Source organism: Schistocerca americana, chromosome 5, assembly GCF_021461395.2.
Source record: "Schistocerca americana isolate TAMUIC-IGC-003095 chromosome 5, iqSchAmer2.1, whole genome shotgun sequence".
Classification (NCBI taxonomy): domain Eukaryota; kingdom Metazoa; phylum Arthropoda; class Insecta; order Orthoptera; family Acrididae; genus Schistocerca; species Schistocerca americana.
In genome coordinates this window covers 601157719-601184215 of record NC_060123.1, presented here as the reverse complement: position 1 = coordinate 601184215, position 26497 = coordinate 601157719, and the positions used below count along the sequence as shown (strand labels likewise).

At 41.9% G+C, this 26497-nt stretch overlaps 1 protein-coding gene across 1 annotated transcript in view; it reads right to left on the bottom strand.

Annotated features, from left to right (window-relative positions):
• LOC124616575 overlaps positions 1 to 26497 on the bottom strand; it is a 188684-nt gene that overhangs the window by 42356 nt on the left and 119831 nt on the right. Inside the window, exon 4 of the mRNA XM_047144895.1 lies at positions 7849 to 7976. Coding sequence (XP_047000851.1) covers positions 7849 to 7976 — 128 coding nt within the window. The remainder of the gene's footprint in view (positions 1 to 7848; positions 7977 to 26497) is intronic.

Here is a 26497-nt window from a genome sequence, read left to right as displayed (position 1 = left end):
CACGGGGGCCGTGAAAGGTCTTTTGAGATGTTACGAGACGCGTAGTGCTTTATCATTGTGGCATCTGCAGAGAGAGGTGACGACAGCAGTTTTATATTCTGTAGTAAGATTTTACGAAGAGTAATTGACCGTAAAATAATGAGAGCGGAACGCTGGATCTATTACTTGTAAGAGAACACTTCAGAAAACTATAGGGCACATACATAGTGGTTCACTTGAACGTACACTGGAGAACGACTTTCAAGGGTATGTATGTAAGGAAGGGGTCATGAAAGTAAAAACTATGAGATATTCGAAAACGTAAGCAAATATTATTTTCAACGCAAACTTATTTCATTTTAATATTTTAAATGGGCATACCGTATTATTTCTTACGAAATGAATAATAAGAAAAATCACAAAATAATGGCAATGGTTCCATCTCGATATGCAATTGACGTATTGCGATTGAACCACTGCCATTATTTTTGTGATTTTGCATATTATTGGTTGCAAAAAAGAAACATAATTTTGCGTTGAAAACAATATTTGCTTGTGTTTGAGACTGTCTCATAGTATTTACTTTCATGAGCCCCTGCCATACATTCATAGTGTGAAAGTCGGTTTTTAATATCTATTGTTGTTACAGCAATATGTGTGCCAGAACGTTCCAGTGGGCCACCCGGTATAAACGTTGAGACAGATGTCTAAATGCTGCAGGGTGAATTTGCAGCCTCTGAGCGTTGTGGTTCCAGCCACCTAGTACGTATCAAAGTAACTGTAAATACTACACATTGCTCCGTCCATGTACCAAGTTTTGTTACCGACCAGTCCACGGTACCGACTCGGGGAACAAGTCTCTTGAAAGGAGAGGGGGGGGGGGGGGGGGAAGCACTTTAGCGCAGCCACTATTTTTTGGCCGTAACTGGGGAACGTGTATCTCAGACGCAGAAGTTGAAAAGGACATCATCAGCTGGCAGGCGTCATGATGTCGGCATGCCAGTCGAGGAACAGGGCTGTTTACGCACTGCAATGTGTGGTGGCCAAAACGCAACAATCCTGCCAACAGGCCGGTAAGACTGGTCTCTTGCTGTATAAGACCTATGCAGTTACTAAGCGACGATTCAATGATCTGTTGCCCTACTGGAGGCTGGAAACAGTGCTTTGACGTAATAGATGACCTCTAACCAGCAAAAATGACCATCAGTTGTGGCAGAAGTATTGGCACCCCTGCTATGACGAGAGGGTCGTCAAGTGCAAAAGCATTATGGGTCAGAAACCACCCTCCGCGTGTTTGGTCGACCTCTACTCTTCAAGTACAGCTTCCCAGAGCTGGTGCCTTTCCACTGGTGCGCCAGCTCCAGGCACTGTACTTTGTTATACACATTTTTATGTCAGGGTTGAGAGGGTGAAGATCGCAGGCAGATATTATGAAAGCACACATGAGGACAGGCAATGCTTAGACCAAAATCGCCAGTTTATCCAGACGAAACGATAGGTAATTTATGAAGGACCATTCAGCTTGACATGATGGAGATAAAGCAGTTACCAGATAATCCAGGAAAGTACATTATTGGCCATTAAACTTGCTACACCACGAAGAAGACGTGCTACAGACGCGAAATTTAACCGACAGGAAAAAGGTACTGTAATATGCAAATGATTAGCTTTTCAGACCATTCACACAAGGTTGGCGCCGGTGGCGAGACCTACAACGAGCTGACATGATGAAAGTTTACAACCGATATCTCATAAACAAACAGCAGTTGACCGGCGTTGCCTGGTGAAACGTTGTTGTGATGCCTCGTGTAAGGAGGAGAAATGCGTACCATCACGTTTCCGACTATGATGAAGGTCGGATTGTAGCCTATCGCGATTGCGATTTATCGTATCGTGACATTGCTGATCGCGTTGGTCGAGATCCAATGACTGTTATCAGAAAATGGAATCTGTGGGTTCAGGAGGTTAATACGGAACGCCGTGCTGGGTCCCAACGTCCTCGTATCACTAGCAGTCGAGATGACAGGCGTCTTATCGGCATGGCTGTAGCGGATCGTGCAGCCACGTCTCGACCCCTGGGTCAACAGATGAGGACGTTTGCAAGACAACAACCATCTGCACGAACAGTTCGACGACGTTTGCAGCAGCATGGTCTACCAGCTCTGAGAGCGTGGCTGCGGTTACCCTTGACGCTGCATCACAGACAGGGGCGCCTGTGATGGTGTACTCAACGACAAACCTGCGTGTACGAAAGGCAAAACGTCATTTTTTCGGATATCTAGGTTCTGTTTACAGCATCATGATGGTCGCATCCGTGTTTGGCGACATTCCGGTGAACGCACATTGGAAGCGCGTACTCGTCATCGCCATACTGGCGTATCACCCGGCGTTATGGTATGTGGTGCCATTGGTGACACGTCTCGGTCACCTCTTGTTAGCACTGACGGCACTTTGAACAGTGGACGTTACATTTCAGATGTGTTACGACCCGTGGCTCTACCCTTCATTCGAACCCTGCGAAACCCTACATTTCAGCAGGATAATACACGACCACATGTTGCATGTCCTGTACGGGCCTTTCTGGATACAGACAATGTTCGACTGCTGCCCTCGCCAGCACATTCTCCAGATATCTCACCAATTGAAAACGCCTGGTCAATGGTGGCCAAGCAACTGGCTTATCACAATACGCCGGTCACTACTCCTGATGAACTGTGGTATCGTGTTGAAGCTACATGGGCAGCTGTAACTGTACACGCCATCCAAGCTCTGTTTGACTCAATGCCGAGGCGTATCAAGGCCGTTATTACGGTCAGAGGTGTTTGTTCTGGGTACTGATTTCTCAGGATATATGCACTCAAATTGCGTGAAAATGTAACCACATATCAGTTCTAGTATAGTATATTTGCCCAATGAATAGCCGCTTATCATCTCCATTTCTTTTTGGTGTAGCCGTTTAATGGGCAGTAGATTATTAAGGACCGTTGTAACACATCGGAAGTCCTGCAAAATGGTAGCCATGCAGGACAAATATATCAAAATCCCGAGGTAGTTGAAGGACCCTGCCCTTAATGCTCGAAACTTGCTCAATTGGAGAGAGATCCGGCGACTTAGCTGGCCAAGGCAGGGTTTGCCAAGCGCGAAGACAAGGAAGACAAGCAGACTTGCCATGAAAGGCAGCAGAACGAGGCATAGAGTATCGTCGACGTACCGAATAGCTGCAAGGTGCCACGGACGACAACCGAGTGCTGCTGTGAAAGACAATCGCTCCTGGTTGTTGGGCTGTAATTCAAAATGGTTCAAATGGCTCTGAGCACTATGGGACTCAACTGCCGTGGTCATTAGTCCCCTAGAACTTAGAACTAGTTAAACCTAACTAACCTAAGGACATCACAAACATCCATGCCCGAGGCAGGATTCGAACCTGCGACCGTAGCGGTATTGCGGTTCCAGACTGCAGCGCCTTTAACCGCACGGCCACTTCGGCCGGCGGCTGTAATTCAACTAGGCTCATATCTCTCCACTGTCTCCAGACACGTCTTCGGTATGGATTCTCATTGATTGGAGTATAATTGTATTCAGTGTTGAGTCCCACTTCGAAATGAGCGCCGATGACCAGGGTGTTGTGTTTGAAGATGCCCCGACATGAATGGCGACGAGTAATTATTTTGATCTCGCAGCCATGCCATATTCCTTGACTTCCGGAAAGCGCTTGACTCCTAACTGAGGTGCGAGCATATGGGATCGGTTCCCAAGTATGTGAGTGGCTCGAAGACTTCATAAGTAATAGAAGCCAGTACGTTGTCCTCGATGGTGAATGTTCATCGGAGGTGAGGGTATCATCTGGAGTGCCCCAGGGTGGTGTGGTACGTCCGTTGTTGTTTTCTATCTACATAAATGATCTTTTCGATTGGGTGGATAGCGATGTGGGGCTGTTTGCTGATGATGCTGTGGTGTACGGAAAGGTGTCGTCGTTGAGTGACTGTAGGAGGATACAAAATGACTTGGACATGATATGTGATTGGTGTAAAGAATGGCAGCTAACTCTAAATATAGATAAATGTAAATTAATGCAGATGAATAGGAAAAAGAATCCCGTAATGTTTGAATACTTCATTAGTAGTGCAGCGCTTGACACAGTCACGTCGATTAAATATTTGGGCGTAACATTGCAGAGCGATATGAAGTGGGACAAGAATGTAATGGAAGTTCTGGGGAAGGCGGATAGTCGTCTTCGTTTCATTGGTAGAATTTTGGGAAGATGTGGTTCATCTGTAAAGGAGACCGCTTATAAAACAATAATACGACCTATTCTTGAGTACTGCTCGAGCGTTTGGGATCCCTATCAGGTCGGATTGAGGGAGGACATAGAAGCAATTCAGAGGCGGGCTGCTAGCTTTGTTACTGGTAGGTTTGATCATCACGCGAATGTTACGAAAATGCTTCAGAAACTCGGGTGGGAGTCTCTAGAGGAAATGAGGCGTTCTTTCCGTTAATCGCTACTGAGGAAATTTAGAGACCCAGCATTTGAGGCTGACTGCAGTACAATTTTACTGCCGTCAACTTACATTTAGCGGAAGACCACAAAGATAAAATAAGAGAGATTAGGACTCGTACAGAGGCATATAGGCAGTCATTTTTCGCTCGTTCTGTTTGGGGTGGAACAGGGAGAGAAGATGCTAGTCGTGGTGCAAGGTACCCTCCACCACGCACCGTATGGTGGATTGCGGAGTATGTATGTAGATGTAGATGTAGATTTTAAACCAAGTCAGGTAGATTGGTGTCGCTGAGGAGCCGGAGTGTTCCTGCTGATGCTGAATACGTCCAGAATGATTGTTGTACTTATTATATATCAATCAATTAGCAGCAATTACGCGTCACTTATTAATGGGTCAAGATTTTGAATAAAGAGGGGGGAATATTGTCAGGCGACTATTACTGAAGTCATACCCTGTTACGTTCTCTGCTTTGTTAAAAAAAAAAAAAAACTGTGAATGGCATTCAGTGTGATTTAAAACGCATGCATTGAAAAATGGACTCACCCTAAGTTCACCGAATAGGCAGAGCATCATGAAACAGAAATGGTTAAGTCCCGGAGCATCCATTTCAACGATTGTTGTCGTGCCAGAGACGATGTAACAAAGCCCTCATGACCTAAGTGACGCGATAAATTAACAACACTGAGAATGGCTTTTACAGCGTTTTGCTAAGTTTAGGTCGTGTGAGACAACAGACAAGACCTAGCATGAAGATCTAGGGAGCATCTACGGGGATACCATTTCATATTTCTTAAAATAATTGGTAGTTATTGTAAAGATAAGTATAGTTAATAATTTATTCAATAAATGTAAGACGCCGTCAAATATTGAAAGGCAACACACTGATGAACCAAAGAGTTAGCACCATTTGCCCTAACAGACTGTCGGTTCACCTTCGGAGTTGTACGTGTCATACTGTAGAGTCAACAAGTTCATGGTCGGTTTACAGAAGTATATGGCACCGGAAATCAACGGGGAGACCATGTAGTTCCCGTCATTTTCGGATCGGAGTTTTGTGGGTGTGCAGCCGATGCACGACAGCATCATAGATGTTTTTCATGAGGTTCAAGAAAGGCGGCTTTACTGACCGAGACATTAACGATCACTATCGTGTGTCTCTAACTGCTGTGGCATGCCGCCGACGTCGTAACAGGGACAGTAAAATGACGCCTCAGTCGCGGAAGACGTCAAGCATGAAGGAATATAGGTGGTCCGAAGTAATTTTCGGGCTCACCGCTACTTCCACTGTGGCTTTGGTTACTACGACAGGTCCATCGAAGATCAAGTGATGTTCTCCAAAATATATTAATGATCCCGCCAACCTGCATCTTTGGCGAAGTGAATGTTTCTTTCAGCTATTCACCAGATGACGGCGTATGCAGACACGATAACCGACTTTGAGAAGAAGGCCACACGCTACATTTGATCCACGGTCCATTCTCGTTGATGCCGAATATAACTGACGAAGACGTCGGGCCAACGTTCGTACGTACAGGGGTCGTCTGATGCCTAGCAACAGAAGTGTGCGGGGGGCGCTGTACACCTCAACACTTGTGCCTGCAGCGACGTTCTACCCCGCCGGCAGATCTGTCACGGATTGCCACCTGTCCTGATATAGCGAGGGGGCCAGCCTCAATCTCTGTTCTGAGACGAGGCGTAAGCGTCCAGCACCCGTCATCTACCCGCCGTTTCACCGGCCTCCTACCACCACACATACACTACTGGCCATTAAAATTACTACACCAAGAAGAAATGCAGATGATAAACGGGTATTCATTGGACAAATATATTATACTTCAACTGACATGTGATAACATTTTCACGCAATTTGGGTGCATAGACCCAGAGAAATCAGTACCCCGAATAACCACTTCTGATACGCCTGGGCATTGAGTCAAACAGAGCTTGGATGGCGTGCAAAGGTACAGCTGCCCATGCAGTTCATCAAGAGTAGTGACTGGCGTATTGTGACGAGCCAGTTGCTCGGCCACCATTAACCAGACGTTTTCAATTGGTGAGAGATCTGGAGAATGTGCCGGCCAGGACAGCAGCCGAACATTTTCTGTATCCAGAAAGGCCCGTACAGGACCATCAACATGCGGTCGTGCATTATCCTGCTGAAATGTAGGGTTTCGCAGGGATCGAATGAAGGGTAGAGCCACAGGTCGTAACACATCTGAAATGAAGCGTCCACTGTTCATAGTGCCGTCAATGCGAACAAGAAGTGACTGAGACGTGTAACCAATGGCACCCCATACCATCACGCCGGGTGATACTCCAGTATGGCGATGACGAATACACGCTTCCAATGTGCGTTCACTGCGATGTCACCAAACACGGATGCGACCATCGTGATGCTGTAAACAGAACCTGGATTCATCCGAAAAAATGACGTTTTGCCATTCGTGCACGCAGGTTCGTCGTTGAGTACACCATCGCAGGCTCTCCTGTCTGTGATGCAGCGTCAAGGGTAACCGCAGTCATGGTCTCCGAGCTGATAGTCCATGATGCTGCAAACGTCGTCGAACTGTTCGTGCAGATGGTTATTGTCTTGCAAACGTCCCCACCTGTTGACTCAGGGATCGAGAAGTGGCTGCACGATCCGCTACAGCCATGCAGATAAGATGCCTGTAATCTCGACTGCTAGTGGTACGAGGCCGTTGGGATCCAGCACGGCGTTCTGTATTACCCTCTTGAACCCACCAACTCCATATTCTGCTAACAGTCATTGGATCTCGACCAACGCGAGCAGCAATGTCGCGGTACGATAAACCGCAATCGGGATAGGCTACAATCCGACCTTTATCAAAGTCGGAAACGTGATGGTACGCATTTCTCCTCCTTACACGAGGCATCACAGCAACGTCATCTGCTGTTGTTGTATGAGAAATCGGTTGGAAACTTTGCTCCTGTCAGCCCGTTGTAGGTGTCACCACCGGCGTCAACCTTATGTGAATACTGTGAAAAGCTTATTTGCGTATCACAGCATCTTCTTCCTGTTGGTTAAATTTCGCGTCTGTAGCACGTCATATTCGTGGTGTAGCAATTTTAATGGCCAGTAGTGTAGATTGTCATACCATTAGCAAGCGAACAACCGACCAGATTTGCCATTTGTGAGATGTTCGTTCCGATGTGCCGGGCCTTAGCAGTTTGCCATTTAAGTCTCTTATGTCAGTGGATTTCCCTATTTGTGTTCTACAGCGTAGCTTGCGTGATTCTCAGATAATACCTGCTCCGTTTTCGCGTGCTTGCAACGCCGCCAGTAGCCTTCACTATCTAACTGGGCAGAGCTCATAGTGACTTCGCTCATCAGTACAACTGTGTGACTTACCTTTTCTTCGAGTATCAGAACAGTTAAAGTACTTTCGATGCTCTTGACTGCAAGTGAGAGGATGTGTGCGTGGTCACTCAAATCACGGGATGTCTGCTGCTTCAAGTTTCGAACGATGTCGTCAACACCTGAAAGAGAAGAGCCTCCATTCTTTCAGCCATTCAGCCACTTCTGACGGGGCAGAAGTTATATTACATTAAAAGGTGTTTTAGGCGTATCACAAAGAGAGACATGAATTCGCAGTTGCGAATATGGACAACCATAAGTTGTATAATGGAATGACGACAGTGACAATTTATCCCGCCACTGGGCTCGAACCCCGGATTGTCCGCTTATTGCGATCGGTCACTTAAAGTTTTTTTTTCTCTACTGCTTGTTGTTTTTTCTGCCCCTGGACAGGAAAGGGAAAACTACAAAAAAAAATCTACCTGCCACCGCCACTTGTGTCCTAACAAAAAAAATAAAATGCACCTCTTCAGGCGTTGGCGCCTATCTAGACCTATCCCAAAACAAATAACCTATTACTACAAGGGTTGGGAAAAGAAGAAAGTAGGGGGGGAAGAACACAGAGAGTGGTGATGAAAAGGTAAGTAGTTGTGAATGGGCCCTTTTTTAGTTTTTTATTGAATTTTTTTTTTTGCGTTTTGCTGTATATATTTTTATTTTCTTTCCTTTATTTATTTTTTATTTTTTAAATTTTTTAAAAATTATATTAGTCTATAATAGAATTCCAAAAGTCGCTAGCGCCTTCCGATTGGCAGAACATCGAAACGTGTCTTCTCGAAAATTTAATGGAGATTCCTTTTGAGTGCGTTCAGAGCATTATGTCGGCAAAAAAGTATCAGAATCTCATGGCTTGGACGTTCCAGCTGGAAGGCGGGTTATGGAAGATGCTCCGTAGAAAATTAGAAAAGAACTGCTTGTATCTGGGGCTGCGGAAAGGGCACAGTGTCGAACGTTCAGGTACATTCAATAATCTAGTTCTGATTTCTCTACCATTTGGCCATCCGAATACGACTCTGTCCAGACCTAACCTCACTTATGTCGCCAACCATGTGTCTGCAACCTGTACTCGCGCATCCTTTACGTATATTCCCGTACAGGCGAGACAGTTTACTTGAAATTCGCTTGCCCGGTGTCCACAGATAAATACGATATTACAGTGCCCGTAATGCATCTCGGAACGAAGATTAGTGCGTAATTCGGAACAACATAAGCACTGCAATATCGTATGTAGCGCAAAAGATGTTCTTGTGAACCTAATCCTAAACTGCTGTTCCTCGCATTTGACACCGCGGCCATCGTAATTGCTTTGTTATAGCATAATTTGCGGCCAGAAGCGTACACTTGACTCTCTCCACGCCATCTAGCGTCCACATTCACGCATTACACTGAAACGGGACTTACCTGAGGACAATGGTACGAAAACAGATTTTTCTTGTTACGTAACACTGCAGTCTGACATGCGCTAGGTACAACTCAAATGAAAATGGCACGTGTATTTACCAGCATTTATTACGACTTTGCGCAGATATCCATAAATGGATCTTGGGAAGACGTGAGACATGCAGCGCTTCGAAGCTCCGAACAAATTAGTACGGTACGCGGGGTAGCAGACATTCTTCGGCTTATGGTTTACGCTAGGATCTTACCTGTGCTCCTTATATTTCCCACGACACGCATAATGATTACGTGCAGTTATGCCCCTGGTTAGCTCAATCCTGAGGCAGCACGTTTTCCACATAAGTCAGCGTCTTTGGTAACGCTCTGCCCGATGTTAAGTCAACAGGGTAGTTTTTCACGATTACATTTATTATATGCGACAATATAACGGCACATATGTCAGCTTCCTCATTGCCTAGTATCCCAAGTTTGTATACGTTCACTAAATGCACAACATTAACGAAATTGTTTTATTACACTGGTCCTTGCCAGTCTACCATTAACAATACGTGTTAGGTTTGTATTATAATCAATTGTAATAGCCTAGACGGCTGGAAGTTGGAAATTGGCTGAGTCTTCTGTGTGTACGACAACAAACATCTATTATTGTAACCTTCGCTACGTTACTAAAATTTGGTCGACCTTCTTGCTTGAAGCAAAGTACAGCCAGTTAGCATCATGTGGTAGGTGTATGGTAATAAAAGAGAAAACTTTCCAGTGCACGTCCAGTCGTTTAAGAGAGGATTGCAAATCCGTGGCAGGTACCACCATCAACTTCAGTGTGAAATACTATGATAGCTGCTGCATGTGTCTTTGGATTGCAAATTTTTCAACTTAGTCCCCATCTAGTATGGCCCAAATTTGAAATCAGTGGTGGCTTGTAGCCACTGACAGTTATCTGGCAATTGGTGGATCCAAGTTCACTGCAGTGTTTCCGCTTCTATTAGCATATACCTTCACCCGTGTCGGGTTTCGATATTACTGACACGCACTTCATTCATCGCTGAAGTCAGTAAAGAAACCGTATATCGCATTGTTCACTGGCACTCTCAGTGATAAGCATAACTGAAGCGCATGTAATGTGCCCTGGTTACGAAACAATCATGCCATCTTACTGAGTAAGGTGCGGCAATGGAAAGACAATGGATTCATATTCGGTTGGACGGTAGTGGAATGGCACAGCGCTTTCAGCGCAGTTACACCCTGTCCTGAACTTTGCTGATGTTATGTGTGGTCATTGACCTTGAATTAACGCCATGACACACACACACACACACACACACACACACACACACACACACACTTACCTTCCAACATACACACTCTGTGTGTCTCATGTGTCACTATGTTAATGCCATGTGCGAAACACGTAAGAGGTGTAACACACTGTACTTCTGTGTCTAAAATATATGTCAAGAAATATGTCAGCAACACACACAATATTTGAGTCAATGTCGGTGTATGGCGGTTGTACACTCCTGGAAATTGAAATAAGAACACCGTGAATTCATTGTCCCAGGAAGGGGAAACTTTATTGACACATTCCTGGGGTCAGATACATCACATGATCACACTGACAGAACCACAGGCACATAGACACAGGCAACAGAGCATGCACAATGTCGGCACTAGTACAGTGTATATCCACCTTTCGCAGCAATGCAGGCTGCTATTCTCCCATGGAGACGATCGTAGAGATGCTGGATGTAGTCCTGTGGAACGGCTTGCCATGCCATTTCCACCTGGCGCCTCAGTTGGACCAGCGTTCGTGCTGGACGTGCAGACCGCGTGAGACGACGCTTCATCCAGTCCCAAACATGCTCAGTGGGGTACAGATCCGGAGAACTTGCTGGCCAGGGTAGTTGACTTACACCTTCTAGAGCACGTTGGGTGGCACGGGATACATGCGGAAGTGCATTGTCCTGTTGGAACAGCAAGTTCCCTTGCCGGTCTAGGAATGGTAGAACGATGGGTTCGATGACGGTTTGGATGTACCGTGCACTATTCAGTGTCCCCTCGACGATCACCAGTGGTGTACGGCCAGTGTAGGAGATCGCTCCCCACACCATGATGCCGGGTGTTGGCCCTGTGTGCCTCGGTCGTATGCAGTCCTGATTGTGGCGCTCACCTGCACGGCGCCAAACACCCATACGACCATCATTGGCACCAAGGCAGAAGCGACTCTCATCGCTGAAGACGACACGTCTCCATTCGTCCCTCCATTCACGCCTCTCGCGACACCACTGGAGGCGGGCTGCACGATGTTGGGGCGTGAACGGAAGACGGCCTAACGGTGTGCGGGACCGTAGCCCAGCTTCATGGAGACGGTTGCGAATGGTCCTCGCCGATACCCCAGGAGCAACAGTGTCCCTAATTTGCTGGGAAGTGGCGGTGCGGTCCCCTACGGCACTGCGTAGGATCCTACGGTCTTGGCGTGCATCCGTGCGTGTAACGTTTTTGGAAAATTTTCAGTAGTGCTTCACCTCAATAAGTATCTTCTAGTGGATGAAGAAAATGATGCAAAATATTCTATACTAGAAAAGTATAATCGTTGTTATCAACAGGCTAATGTAGCTTCTTTATTACATTTTATACCAGATAAAACTGCGCTAGCATACTTATCCATCAACTCATACATTTTGACGAAATATTTAGTGTTTCATATTACTTAAACAACACGTTTACGACTTATACAAGCATAGCGTCGTAACGCAACACATACGAGCTGTAAACACACAGCAAGCCCAAAGATTTTTCGAGGGTTTTCAGTAATGCTTCACCTCACGAAGCACAATTTTAGATCTGAAGAAGACAATGCACCATCTTCTACACTAGAAAAGTGTAGTTGTTACCAGTGACTGATTAATATATCTTTTTCATTACAATATATCTTAGACATAAATGTTGTTGCATGGTTATCCACTGATATAACATTTTCATGACACAATATTACAATTACCCATACTAAAATGGTGTGTTTTTTGACAAGATGTTTAATTTATTGTATCACTTAAACTGTGTAATTTCGTAATACGCAAGTGTAACTTTGTAAGTACAAAATGGGAAGTGTAAGCACACGAAATTGCCACATAATCTACAACACGATGGACTACATCCCACATACACACAGAGAACTTCAGCATTTCGAAAACAAGGCCTTTCAACAAATGGTGTGGAGCATACGAGTATGTTTGCGAAGTGGCAAAACACTGGGATAGGTGCATTGTATTCAAAGGACACTACTTTGAGAAGGGACATCCAAGTTATGAGGGTGAGTAAAGGTATTTAGTGGAAAAATCACCATAATTCTTTATTGAACAGCCCTCCTATACTGAAGGACAGACGGGAAAGACATTAGGAGCATTTATTGGCCAGACCTGAGGTTACGTTATTCCAATACGAAGGAAAATGCGGTGTAATTATCTACTCATCTGGCGCAAAAAAGTCTTACTATTTATTTGTCTATTTAGTTATTGTTTAAAAAGAAACAATGAAGTTAAATTAATTTAAATAATTACTTAATATAATGAATGTTATTGGTGTTGAACTGTTTTTAGCTGCTGCTCTGGAAAGCTCAGTTGTTATAATAGCATCATTGCTCTAGTGTAGCAGTGTGCAAACATCAATTGCAATGAATTCTCACAGTTACATGGTGCATAGCTGAGTAATAAATCTGTTGATCGCTTACTAAATCTGTACATCACAGAATTAATACCTTGTGATGTTTGTGAGGTTGATCAGTAGATGACTGTTGAGCAAAGTCTTTGAAATGTTACTTGAAAAGGATAATAAAATATTAATATTATGTAAGAGAAGTGCTGTTCTTTCCTGTAATAACATGGTTGCATTGATAAGAATTTTGTTTTAATTTAAATTGCAGCCACACTGGTAGAACTCACAAGATATGTATTGCAATTACCAGGTCTACCTGCTGAATTGTATTGGAGCTTTCAGGTATGAACTGCGGACACTAGTGAAGTTGTATCAGGAATGTGGTATATGTTCAGCGTACTTATAGTAGAATGGCAAGGGAGCTATACTGAAAATGAGAGAATTTATATACTGAAAGAAGTATTTGAAACAGTGATTACATTTCATTATTACGATTATGTATGCTGACAACGGTCTTACACAAACAAAAATAGATCATCGCTAGTTACAGAATGTATCTACATTCACCTACAGGCTTAAGGAAAATCTGTTGGAATGCATAGGCTTAATAGCATTATGTATGTATGATACTCATATAATCAGAAGCAATGACACAAAGATATCTGATTCTGCGATTATAGTACTGAGAAGATATACTCTTATTGCAAACAAACTTTTGATACTGAAGAGACCAATTTACAACTGATCTAGTTTTTGAGTTGTCTAAGCGAATCAGAAGTTTAGATGGTATTTGCTTCGTCTTAGATGGGTCGTATACAATGGTTCATCTACGACGATCACTAGCATGGCATTTTGAATCCTGTACAAATCATTAACATATTTGACTGTGTACTGAGCAGTACTGCTGAGCGACAAGGCATAACCATAAGTAAGGTTTTTCTCATGTGGTAATGTGTGGAAAAAACAGATGTAGAAACTTAGCAACGACGACGTGCAGCATATTGAATCAGTAGCTGACCTGGATTGTTTGTGTGTGCAACGACAGCAGGCCAACAATATTATGGCAACCATGGAATGTCAGGAAGCTACTGCTACTATGGCTCCAGACAAGATGAAATTATATAATCAAACGACCGTCGTTGCTATGTTTTCTTGATTGACTGATGTAAATTATTTATACCTTGCCAGACCAAGATCCAGTTTTGCTAGATGTTGAACTTAATTTGGATTGAAATATTTAGTGGTAGTGGGGGATTATAGGGTGCACTGAATGTAATATTAATCTGAAGAATATACATAAAATGTATTTCAGCATTTCCTTCATTTGTCTTGGTAGTTTGAAGTTATGGAATTGGTCTTACTTTTGATAAACGCAGGAGTTTTATTTTCATGTGGGACAAATAATATAGTGAAATAAGCATAAGCTCTAGTTTTGGAAACGCTAGAACCTTTGTACCTTTAACACTAGATTTCGTGCAGAAATGAAATTTATGACAATGCAGTAAGATAAATACTTAGGGCAGTCAATATAATAAGGAACTGCATTTTTAAGAGGATTTCCATATTAAGCCCTTTTTCTCGCATTTTTATCTTCAGCTCTAGGATTTTAATAATTCCACTAGAACGCAGGGTCGTGAAACAAAAGTTTTTAATCATCTACTAAGACGGGATGCCACATAAGTGGGCGTGGAAGACTACATCTCTGTCTTACACCCTTTTTATCTTACTCCCTTCGATATAGGACTTCCTTTCTTATCATTCCTTTCTGCTTCTTGTACATATTGCATGTTACCTGTGCTTTCCTACAGCTTGCTGCTATTTTTCTTAGTATTGCACCACTTTCCATTCTGTCCTTTTTTCCAGTTGGACATATGCTATGAATATGTCTTGATTGATTTTAATTCTTGTTTCTTCTATTAATCACAACTTCATATTTGATCCTCTGGTGCCCTTACCATTCCGAAAACTAAACTCACCGTCGTATAACAGAAACTCAACTTTCACTGCTTCGTCCGTATATTATTATTATAATGTATGAGACATTAAACTGATTATTTGATAGTTCTCATCTGCTATAGCTATCTTCCAGATTGAGAGTACATATTTCAGGAAGTATGATGGTGTGTATCAACTCTCACAGATTCAACATAACAACTTCAAAATTAGTTTGGCTGCCGAACCCCCCAGTTACTTCAGAACTTTTGCGTTATTTGATCGCAAGTCATCCAAACCTTTATGAAAGTCGGACGACAATACTACATCCCCTGTGTCCCCAGTCTTCCATATCGATTTCCAGTTCTTTCGTAGTCACAGCACCTGACGAATACTCTCACTTGTAGAGGCCTTTGATGTACTCTTCACACCTATCCGCTCTCTCTCCTCTGCACTTAATCGTGGAATTCACATTCCATCCTTAATGTTGCTCTCCTACTTTTGATTTCACCAAGGTTGCTTTGACGCTGAGTCAGTCCTTCCGACGACGATTTCTTTTTCGATTTATTCACATTTTTCTCGCAGCTATTTCATCTTGGCTTCACGGCACTTCCTGTTTATCAAATTTCTATGTGACTTGTATTTCACTGTTCCTAAATTTCCCAGAACACTTTTGAACCCCATTGTCTAGTTGGTCAATTGAACTGTTTCTTCTGTCACCCGGAAGTTTCTTCAGAGTTACTTTCTGTGAACTCATCTATTTGTCTAAACCCTGTGGTTGCTCTTTCTAGAGATGTCCGTGTCTTCAGCTGAAGTTCCTGCTTGGTATTCCTTGTCACAATATCCACGTCAATATAGGATTTTAAATATGTGTCATAATTCCTCAAAACCTTAGTATCCCACTTTCATCCACATACACATTCTCTTAAACTTCGGTTTATTACTCATAATTACTAAATTGCAATCCAATACCTGATTTCAGAAATTTTTTCTGACCATGATGTAATTCAGCTGGAATCTAGTCTCTTCTGTTAAGTTAGAATAGCGTTTTCGCTATTACTAGCCGAAATTTAAAGCAGAACTCAGTCGTTCTCCACGCTCATTCTTACTACCAAGTCTATATTATCCTAAGACTCTTCCATCTCCTACGTTCCCTACCATCACGTACAAGTACCCCATGACTATTGGATTATCATCACCTTTAACATCTTGAATTACCTGTTCAGTTTTGACATACTATTTCCCTAGCTCTATCTTCTTCCTTTGACGACAGCATGAACACCGCAACTATTATTGTCAGCTTGGTTTGCTGATGATTCTGATGAGTACAACGCAATCATGGAATTGTTTGCAGGACTGACTATCTGCCTTTTCTTTGCACTTAAGTAACCCATAACTATGCCTAGAATGAAGTTTTATATTTCTCTTTTCACATGTTCCAGCTTCCCAACCACCTTCATGCTTCTAACCATCCAGTCTTTGACTTGTATTTTACCCATTCTTTGATTATTCGTTTTTTTTCAGCTTACATCCTCATTAGCAGTCCCTCTCAAAGATCTGAATAAGAGGCTCATTGGGAATCATTTACCAATGGAGAGATCATCACAAAACTCTTTAAGTAGTATGGGCTAGATGCCCTGTGGACACTGAATGTGTGCCACTAATGCAATGGTTTCCGTTGACTTCCCCTTCCCCTGATACTCTGTCCAGCTCATCCACACTCCTTCTAAGTCGACCTCCATCTCCCCCTCTAAGTCCATCTCCTACCTTCCAGTTTCTGTTCCTCTTTACCAACATGCCTCTATCTATCTACTTCTAACCTCCTCTCTCTCCATCTCCTCCTCCCCACCAACTCCATCCATCTGCTTCTCTGACTCTCTCAGTCTCCTCCTTCATACTCTCTCTATCCATTTACTCCTCTCTATCCTTGCCAATATGTTACTACCCCTTTGTCTCTCCATCTCCTCCTCCTCCATTAACTTTTCATCACCACATTATCATAACAGTAAGCTGGTGCCTCTAACCTCCACGGTATTTCTTTCCAGGTAGAAAGAGACATGCATAACATATTTGTTTTGAAACGATCCAGAAGTTTTGGAGGAACGTTTTACCTGTGCCTTTGCCTTGGTTCGCAAATGTTCACCTATATTTAATGCATTCACACACATATCTATAAATGTTTCACATCATTCTAGCGAATTTTGACCAGCAGATTCGTTTTCACACAGCTCAATGTTTATAACGTTATATTTGCTGAAAAATAAGTCGTACAATGATGCATGTGTTTAGGTTCATTGAGTGGTATTTATAGGTATTGTTTGCAAAATGTGTTGCGAATGGTGCAAATATCAAGAAGTAATAAAATGAAACGTCATGCATGATATGGCAGTTTTATCTCATTTCACTGTTCATGACAGATCTCCTGATACATAAGTCATACAGTGATATGTGTTTGCAGTACATTCATTGGTATAAGTGAATACTATTTGCAAAATGTGTTTTTTTCGCTTCATTATTTTGTAGAAAGGGTCAGGGAGAAATATATCTCGCAAAGGTTGTAATTACGTGTAAAGTTAGTTGCAAGCCCATAAGTTCCCTCATTATGAAATACTGGATGAATATAACCGGCTATTTGCACATCGTGAGTTAAACTTCTTTTACTACCTTGGAGAGGTAGGAGGTTATTAACCCAGTGGTTCTTTCCAGACAGTAAGTGATCCATGTACCAAGCCCGATTGAAATTATCAACTGGTTTAGGACGATGTGTGGAACACACACACTATGTTTATACCATAAACAGGAAACACAGCACTCTGCGACGTGCAAAGCTTTATCCCTGTACCATGCTTTGAAAAAGGCACACTGCACCCTCAAATAGGGTACGTTCTGCATATAAGTTGTTCTATGATTCTTATTAAATGTGAAAATGAATTTTACAAGCCTAAAATGTCTGCAGAAATATATCAACAACACAAAAGGTTCACTGCTTATGCCAAGTATCAGATTGTTATTTTTCATATTCTGCAAACATTGTTTTCAGTAACGTATTTGTGAAATCTCAAAATAATTGCCTCAATGTTATTTTCATGAATAAATAGTTACAAACGCAGCTGATATTTCACTTAACTGACCTGCACTACACCTAGACTAGCTTCTGCATTTCCCTTTTCAGATGTTCCAGTTTCCCTACCACATTCAAATGTCTGATATTCGACTATTCAATTTGCAGTATGTTACCTTTTCACTGATTACTCAACTTTTTTCCAGGTTTGCATGCTTCTTGGTATTCCCTCCCAAAAATCTGAATTGGGTGCTAATTGGGAATCATTTGTCTTTGGAGAGATCATCATGATACTCTTTCAGTTACAGGCACCATGACCTGTGGACACACTGTTATATGTCATTAACTCAATGGTTTCCACTGACTCCTGCCCAACACTGCCTCCTGATCCATCCCCTCCTCCCTCCCTCTGAATGCATCTCCTTGTCACCCCCTCTAAGTCCTTCTCCTTCTACCACCTGTTTGTGTCCATCTCCTCCCACCTCTCTCTGTCCATTTCCTCCTGGTTCCCTTCCTGTTCATCTTCTCCTCCCCACTCTCTGTCTCTCTCCTCCTACTCCTCTCTCTGTCCACCTTCTCCTCTCACTCACCATTTTCTCCTTTCTCCTCTCTTTGTCCATTTCCTCTCTCCCTCTCTCTGTCCAACTGTTCCTATCCTCATTCAGGATAATGACATCCACCATGTGAACTGACCATCACTGCCCACTCTCTGTCTATTTGTTCCTCCCCTCGTTCAGGATATTGGCATCCCCCATGTGAAATGACCATCATTGCCCCGCAATGGTATCTGCAATAACTGCAGTCATCATGTCAAATGACTGCTGCCAGTTGTGTATGCAGAAATGGCAGCTATGTAGTCAGCTAGCTGTCATTGCCCACAACAGTATGCAGAGGAGGGGGATGGTAGATGGCAGTCACTATGATTTTGGTAGTGACAGTCAGTGCTTACCCGTAACATGGTGACACATGTCGGGCAATGTGTTACAAATTCTTTTAACAATGGTGACATAGATTGTTACGATGTTGCTGCAAAATAGCACTGTATAAGCCAAAAGTCAGCTAGCCTTTATTGCGCAAGAGTAAACGACAGCAGCATCAGCAAAAGACCAGAAACAGTCTGTGCTGTACAATACAATTCTTTTGCCATAGCACTGGAACCACTGTAATGCTGTCCACTTTCTCTTCCTTCATTCACTCTCTGTCATCACAGTAGGACGCTGGTACCCGTTACCCCTACTCCAGGCAGAGTGGCATGCGTACCAAGTTTGTTTTAAATCCATCCAGACATTTAGAAGCAACTTTTTACCTGTGGTTTTGCCCCGTTTCGTACATGTTCACGTGTATTTCACACATACTTGTACCTATATTTCACCTGTAACTCTAGCGAATTTCGAACAGCAGTTTCGTTTTCATACAGCTTAGTGTTTGTGACGTTACATCTCCTGAATTATAATTCGTAAAATGATGTATTTTTTTTTTGGTACATTGAAAGGTATATGTAGACACTATTTGCGAAATGTCTTGCAAATAGTGTTAGTAGTAAAGAAGTAATAAATGGAAACTGAAAGCCTGATGAGACGGCTTTTACTCATCTCTTTTTGTAGTCTCATATCTCCTGGAATATGTCTCGGTCAACGATATATTTTTGCAGACACAATATATGGCATATGCAAATACTGCCTGCGAAATGTGTCACGACTAGAATTAGAAGGAAAGTAATAATAAATTTGGACGTCACGCGTAATGCAGCTGTCTTTCATGCATCTCAGTATTTATGATGTCATGACTCTGGGGCTACGTTTTGTACAACGATATATTTTTTCAGGTACTTTCTGTGGGATATGTGAATGCTGGCTGCAAAAACTGTTGTTGATAGAGTTAGTATTATCGAAATAATAAATTAAAATGTCATGCTTGCTATAGCAGTTTCATTGCATGAAGAGCGTAAATGTAAACGAATAATTTTATCGGTAGCAGACGTCAGCGAGAAAATGTCTGGCAAAAGCTTAAAATTATGTGCAAAGTTAGTTACAACTCACGAAGTGCTCTCATTCTGAAATACTGAGAAAAAATAATACGACAATTTGCGTGTCATGAACTATGGTTCTTTCCCACACCCGTGCCTTTCAGAAGTGGAGCGTTCTGATCCCACAATCATTCTTTCCAGACACAAAGTTTGGTTGAAGTTAATGAAGTGGTTCAGTACGAGATGTGGAACACACGTCCATTCATATAAACTCTGATGAGCCAAAACATTCTGACCACCTAGTTAACAGCCTGTTTGTCCATCTTCTGAACGAAATACACCATGATTCTGTATGTCAGATGACTGGCAGTTTGTTGGCAGGTTTGTGGAGGTATGTGGCATTAGATGTCTATGCATAGGTTTTGTCAGTAACTACTTTTTTATGAGAATGTAATGTCTGGAGATAAGATAAGTAAGGAAAGTTTATGTCAAATTATTGGAATAAACACGTGGGCCATTGCAGGGAAGTTTTTATTGCATAAAACACGAGAACATCTTTCGTGAAACAATAACATCGTAACCGCAAGTGTGCTAAGTCCTAGAGATGAAGGCTGAGAATTATGTGTGAATATCTGTGATGCAGAACAGATACATGTGTTGCGCGCAAATATTAGGGTCTTTTGGGTCTAAAATGTTGTTTTAAAATGTGACCAGGCAAACGATAAGTTCAAGAGCAAGTGTGTGGGTACAGCATATCTTTGCAAGACCGAGCGAGGTGGCGCAGTGGTTAGCACACTGGACTCGCATTCGGGAAGACGACGGTTCAATCTTGTCTCCGGCCATCCTGATTTAGGTTTTCCGTGATTTCCCTAAATCGCTTCGGGCGAATGCCGGGATGGTTCCTTTGAAAGGGCACGGCCGATTTCCTTCCCCATCCTTCCTTCACCCGAGCTTGCGCTCCGTCTCTAATGACCTCGTTGTCGACGGGACGTTAAACACTAATATCCTCCTCATCCTCCTCTTTGCAAGACGATTTTTCGAGTAACGGAGATTACTGTGTGGCCCAAATTTAATCAAGCAGCTGGCTAATCAGGAAGAAGCTGTTACAAGTGATGGACCTCATAATAATCAGGACTTGTCACCACAAGCATCGCATCACAAAATAAGATCCATCCAATATTTAGTTGCTGTGTAATAGACCTGCCACTATCTTAGGAACTTTTTGTTTCACTAGTGTGTTTAGTCAGCGAACAAACTTGTCGAGAGAACCTTCATTGACCAGAGTCATTAACCATGAGCAGTGTGCTATACTTTCACCACAAATTCCGCGAATGTCTGTGACGGTACAGACCCCCGATACTAGATGCATGTTTCTAGTATGCAAGGATTGCTTTATGGACAGCGGGCGCACTACACGGCGCGCGATTCGCGGAAGCGCGTGCCGCGCCCACGCGAGATTTGCAACGGTCGGTCTCCACGGCCGAGCGACCATGTGGCCTGCAGCTTGTGGCAGTGTTTGGTTTTTCGCCCATTACGCGAAAACTTTCTAACTTACGGTGAAGAGCGATGCGGCAGTGGATTGTGGTCAGCAATATGCACCTTCTGAAAGATCGATCTTTATTTCAAGTCACGAGACGCAAAAGTTATAGTGACCTCAAAATCGGTTAATATCACGAATACTGAAAGATTAATGAAATAGTAAATACCGACTTACAGGGATGAGCGAGCACTCATTGAAAACGTTTCGTCATAGCGGATCGAGTGCCGTAGTCATATGTTAAGATTCATAAATAATTAAGCCCGTAAAGAGCAATAAACTTGATGGAAAATTGTTTATAAAATTCAATAGGAAATTCATGACTTAAAGAACAGCACTATACAGGGTGTCCCAGCTATCTTGTCACCTAAAATATCTCTGGAACAATAACAGCTATTGGAAAACGACTTTCTCCGGTATCAATGTAGGCTGGGGCCCATGAATGTACATATTTGGAAACATTCTAAAACGAAAGCATATGTGTTTTTTAACACAAACTTATGTTTTTTTAAATGGACCTCCTATATTTTTTCTTCAGCAGTCCATAGCATGACAAAGCACATACACAATGGCGTTGATTGCATCGCAATATTCCCATTACATCCCGAGATATTAAGACGCGAAGTTGACGCTTGAAACACCCGACATGCGCTGCTAGCGCACGTCCTGAGGCTCAGGCGTGAACCCCATGCTGCCCTTAATCGCGATGTGATTGACATGCGTAATCACACTTCCATACTTATCAAGAGGTCCGAAATGAATAATACGGTCTGCTGCCATCCTGCAGCATGGGGTTCACGCCTGAGCCTCAGGACGTGCGCTAGCAGTGCATGTCGGGTGTTTCAAGCGTCAACTTCGCGTCTTAATATCTCGGGATGTAATGGGAATATTGCGATGCAATCAACGCCATTGTGTATGTGCTTTGTCATGCTATGGATTACTGAAGAAAAAATATAGGAGGTCCATTTAAAAAAAACATAAGTTTGTGTTAAAAAACACATATGCTTTCGTTTTAGAATGTTTCCAAATATGTACATTCATGGGCCCCAGCCCTACATTGATACCGGTGAAAGTCGTTTTCCAATAGCTGTTATTGTTCCAGAGATATTTTAGGTGGACAAGATAGCTGGGACACCCTGTATAGCATTTTGGGTGGTATCATACGTAATTTAGACTAGTTAAGTTATACTATATACTTGATTTGCGATAGTTTTCAAGGTTTGCAAATTATTATTAATATTTATCGCCCATAATTAATTAATTATTATAGATATGAATATTTTGAGCAGCGCAATGTGTAGATCGCTGTAGATTACGTCTAAAAACGGTGCTATATGCAGTTCTATGTTAAAACTTTGCAGCACAGATGTCAACAAACAAATTTGCGCTAAGTAGTGAAATTTTGCAAAATCTAAAACTTGATTTACGGACGATAGAATAATCCTAGAAATTAATGTAACATAGTAAATAAGATGTTCCGATGGTGTACTTATTTAAGGGATTTATGTATCAATATTTGTACGATTATTTATGTGAGTGCGATTTACGAGGTATACATCGTCGTAAGTGAACATGTGGCGAACTGTGATTTCGCGCCAAAACTGTTAGAACAAAGAGGACGGTGGGACTTGTGGTTCTGTTCGAATTGAATGAATAACTTAAGATTATAGCAGCCTACATTACTGCTGTTGGGGGCTTGGAGTCAAATTATTATTAAAGTAAAACTGTAAACCGTCTCACCAGTGATAATTTCATTGTGTGAAAGAAAAGGACAATGCCAATAAATAGTGATTGAACTGCGTCGTGAAAAACTGATTTTAATATACGAGTAATAATCGCCTAATTCACGTTCCCTAGCATAAACTATACTTATGTCTGAGTGAATAATTAATTCAAAACTATAACAAGAGCGCCGGTGTGGAAGTGTATTAATTCACCAAGTGTGGAAATCATCCCCTGAGACTCACGTGAGAGCCAAAATTTGCAATAACCTTTTTTTGTCAACATTTGTATATGCACGTACGCGTGAAAACGCTGCAACCATACTTCTTCTTCATTAATTATTTGACGCCTCGTCGCAAGTCTCAAGTTACGGAAATAGTCAAAAGAATCCAAATCTAGTAAAATTTTCAGCTTATTTTCAGTCAGATACTTATTGTGTTCAAAATTACATTTGTTCAGAGAGTATTACACTACAACTGCAGACAATCAGTTAAATTAAAAGTGATTTAACTTAAATTCATGTCTAGGACAATAGTATGTTGGCTTTCTATTTTCTAACTAGTTTTAGAATTTTATATTGCATTTTGTTAATGACATGATTTGTTTATGTCTATGTAACATTAGTACTGAAAAATAGTTTTTGCCATGAATGAAAGCTATTATGACATTATTCTGAGACACAATTATTTGTAAAGTAATAGGTTTTTGTCACATTTAAATTTTTTTTAAAGAGTTAGTGTTATTATGAGTTTCATAAGGGTTTTATTCTGCAATCTAAATTCATTCAAACCATATTCTGTCATTCAGAATTGTGACTCACTACAGTGAGATTTTAATTTATTTCCATTGCTTATCTTTGGATTGTTGTTTTGTTTGGTAACAAACAGTAATGTGATAGGGATGAAGATGTAACTGTCTATATTCTATCAGTAAGCAGTATAGATACATTATATGGTGATACAGTAAAACTAAACTGATCAAGTTTATGAGTAAAGAAAACAAACGTTCATTAAACTGATATACTAAGCAGACAAGCATACAGACAACGGCCTTGCCACAGTGGATACACCGGTTACCGTTAAGCACTGTCGGGCGTGGCCAGCACTTGGATGGGTGACCATCCAGGCCACCATGCGCTGTTGCCACTCAGCCACGTGATGCGAATTGAGGAGCTACTCGACCGCATAGTAGCGGCTCCGGTCAATGAAAACCATCATAACGACTGAGAGAGTGGTGTGCTGATCACACGCACCTCCTTTCCGCATCCTCATGGGAAACTTGTGCCCTGAAGATGGAGTGCCGTGCAGACAAGCATACAAACAAATAGGCAAACTAAATTACTGTCAGCTACGAGAAGAATCTAATTAATTCCATTTCCAGTGCTACAATTGTGTAAAGCATGATGAACCTTCGAAGAAAATATTTACACATCTAAATTGTTCTATGATGCTTGTCAAATTTTGCAGTGGTTTCTCCACTTCTGTGTTATGAAAAGGGAATTCGATCTGTATTATGATGACCTATTATCGTTGATTTGTAGAACAAAAGTAGTAAGTGGACATATTGAGTGCACTTGGAGGCTTTTTTTCGACTCTTTCACCTCAGTCCCAAGAGAATTAAATAAGTAAAGACCCAGTTTTAGGTATAATATTTATTTTATTTTTCGATATTATTTAATACATTTTATTTATTTTACCTTAATCACTTCATTTATTTTTATTTCGTTTATTTTTAAATTTTGGAATAATTTTCAGGTGCTGGCCTCACATTACCTGCATTACCATAAGGTAATAAAACACCCGCTAAATCTGCAGGGCAGAACAGGTGATTAGGATTGTGGCAAGGGCCAAATAAAGTGGCGGTCAGTTTCACTTCAAAATTGTAATTTAAAAACACATTTAAACCAAAATGGCACATAGCCAAACCTTTACAACTAGGAGTTTTAAAATCCAATTCTTTCACAGCTGATGGCCTCCAAACAAGAAATCTTAAGAAATCAAAAAGATAAATTTCAACTGACTGAGGGCATGCAGTTAAAATTTGGAAATAAAATTATAATATATATATATATATATATATATATATATATATATATATCTCACACTAGGCTGAAAGCCTCAAGGCAAAAGTGGATAGAACAAACATATACAAGGTGCAGTACAAACGGCTGAAGGCCACAATTAAATTTCAAAATTATAAAATGTATTACCATAATACTTTAAGGCAGAAGGCTGCAATGTTTTCGCTTAAGTGAAAATTTTGAGAATAAGACTTTAATTGGCTGAAGGCCCACAGTTGATTTTCCAACAATTAAAAAAAATACCTTAACCCTTAAGTTTTGAGTGGCTGAAAGCACACTAAATGAAAAAGCAATGCAAGGACAATAACTAAATTTAAGAATCAGGTTTTAAGTGGCTGAAGGCACGCAATTGATTTTCCAAAAATTCAAAATACCTTAAATCTGTAAGTTTAAAGTGGCTGATCACGCACTCTATGAGAAGATAGTACAACAACAGTAACTTCCAGTAAAATATACACTTGCCAGAATTCAAACTTACTTATACGGGCTGAAGGCCCTTGATTTACATAGAACACAATAATTTTTTTTCTTTTAAAGCATTGAATGTAATAGATTACCAGCAGACCATTAAACAGCCATTAAAATGACAGTATAGAAAATGGCAATCAGACGCCTCCAGGGGGGGACAGGGGGGTTGGCCTGCCCTTGAAACATTAACGTTCACTTAGATGAGACTGGTTGTGGGCCAACTACACTCGATCCGTCGGTAACCCAACCAAGAGACCGGGCGACAAAACGACTTGCTAGCCACCAATCGTTACATCAACTCAAGTACCAAACTGTTATGGATGTGATTATCCACAATGAAATATGTATTAAGCTGTCAAAACTACACACCGTGTTCCACAGTGACAACAGGTGAGTAAAGTACACTGCCTGAAATTACGTTAGTGGCCAGAGCAGGTAACCGGAACACTAACGGCCACAAGGCAGAAAATTCCGCTGGTTCACTTGAACAGCTCAACAACGAATCACCAAAATGAACGACACAGCATGAATGGACGTGGCTTGGGTACTTACGACATCACTCAACTCTGACATCCTGGGTCGGTGAGCCACGAAGCTCGTAGTGATTGGACAGCTCCACACACACTCCAACACTGTGCAGGGACGACCAGCAGATCCAGCCGACCGCACCGCATGGAGATATCCTCCCTGGTGCGCACCAACCGACCGACTGCCCTCACAATGCCGACAACATCTAAAATAGTCGTCAGTAGAAATAACGCCAACTACACACACAACCTGACAAACACTTGCATGAAGACCTGAACGATGCCCAACAGTAACTATGCA